General features: G+C 47.5%; 1 protein-coding gene across 1 annotated transcript; it reads left to right on the top strand.

Moving 5' to 3' along the window:
- Positions 1-7: 7 nt before the first annotated feature.
- On the top strand, positions 8-781 carry LOC112139396 (galectin-4-like; the record flags this gene model as incomplete). The annotated part of the gene is made up of 3 exons (XM_024262180.2): positions 8-70; positions 389-593; positions 668-781. Coding segments are annotated over exons 1-3 (363 nt in total), but the record flags the coding sequence as incomplete, so codon positions are not given.
- Between the last annotated feature and the right edge of the window lie 1,027 nt (positions 782-1,808).

A 1,808-nucleotide genomic window follows, 5' to 3' on the forward strand; every position in this document is an offset into this window, starting at 1 on the left:
CGATCCGTGGAGGCCTGAGAGAAGGGATGTCCATCTCCATCCTGGGCTCCATTCCTAAGGACATCTCCAGGTCTGCAGACGCAAACATCTCAGTTTCTCAACATTAGGTCCATTCTATAGTCAAACTGGAGTTCTCCGTGACTCATGACCAGATTTCTGTTCGGGGCCTTTTTGCCTCCCTAAAGCTGCAGGAACACCTTCAGTAATCTCTCTGGGTGGGTCTCTCTGTTTGGACACTTCCGTATCACAGGCTTCTCCACCCCTTCTGAAAACAGTCCTATCTGGATGTTCAAACACATGAAAGCACTGCAGCAGAATTCTCCTCCTTTGTGCTCCTGGCTCCACCTGCACTTGTCTTTCATCTCCTATCTTATCTGGGCGTGGCCAGGTTCCACATCAACCTGCGGTGCAGCGAGTCCGAGTCGGGCGACATCGCCCTGCACTTCAACCCCCGCTTTGACGGCTGGGACAAAGTGGTCTTCAACGCCTTCAAGGACGGGTCCTGGGAGTCGGAGGAGAAGATCCGCAGGATGCCCTTCACCGAGGGCCACGCCTTCGAGACACTCATCGGGATCGGCGCAGAGGGTTACGAGGTCAGACGGCTCACACTGCAGCAGGTTTATGGACGTTCAACCCCTCTTCTCACGTTCAACATGTCCTGTTCCAGGTTAAAGTCAACGGGAAAGAGTTTCACACTTTCAAACACCGTCTACCTGTGCAGCAGGTCCGTGCTATACAGGTAGAAGGAGATGTTTCCATCCAGAGCATCATCGTCATCGGGGTGAGTCCACAGCCGACTGCTTCATGTTTAGCTGATGTGCTAACGATAGCATGACCAGAAGATTCTCATTCATCAGGTCTTAAAGTTGAGTTATGGTGTCTAGACTTCTCTTGTCTTCTAGAAACATTACACAGAGAGATGAAATGTTTCACATGTGCAGCCTGACTTTTCGAGAGGACGATATTGGAGGATAACTTTGTTTCTATGAATATCCTGGTGGTGTCTTACGTGCACTTACGTGCACACCTTTATACGGCATTCACACATGGTCTGTAGTGGTCCTCACACCTTACTAACGAGTATAGCGGGGCATAAGGTGGCCGTACGACAGCATCACTCATACCTCATGAGTTAACTTCTATTATCCTTACAACACTTCCCGATACACTTAGAATGGTACGTTCTAGTTTCATGACATTCTATAGGTGGCCGTACGAGCCTTAGGGGATCAGCGCTCTCTTTGAGATGTGGCTGATCTTCTCTACGACCCTCCAGCACCTGTACAAGTCGACCCCAGTAAAGGTGTTTGTGCCTCATGCTATGAACACAGTACGCATGTGTACGTAGCTTGTAGTATACAGTGTTCATACTGGATTGCCATTATCTGATACTACCACACCTAATCACAGTGGGAAGACTGTAGACCACAGGTGTTGGACTCCAGCCCTGGAGGGCCGCTGTCCTACACGTTTCCCAACCAAGCTGCCATTGAAGCTTCTTATTGGCTAAACACACCTGATCCAGGTAATCAGCAGCAGTTAAGGCGGAGTTTCTGGAAAACCAGCAGGACCTCGGCCCTCGAGGACTTGAGTTTGACAGGACTGCTGTAGACCGTTTGAATGTTGAATCGGTGCAAATCTGGTGAATCTTATTCAAAGATTTTTCCATAGTTCTATTATATTGTTATTATTACACTAATAAACTGTGACTACATTGTTACTACTACCCTTGAAGGGTTTTTGTACTGAATTAGTTTTTTTTATGTTACACTTTTATACTTTGACTTTTGTCTTATGTTATACTTTTA

This window comes from Oryzias melastigma, unplaced genomic scaffold (assembly GCF_002922805.2).
Source record: "Oryzias melastigma strain HK-1 unplaced genomic scaffold, ASM292280v2 sc01153, whole genome shotgun sequence".
Classification (NCBI taxonomy): Eukaryota; Metazoa; Chordata; class Actinopteri; order Beloniformes; family Adrianichthyidae; genus Oryzias; species Oryzias melastigma.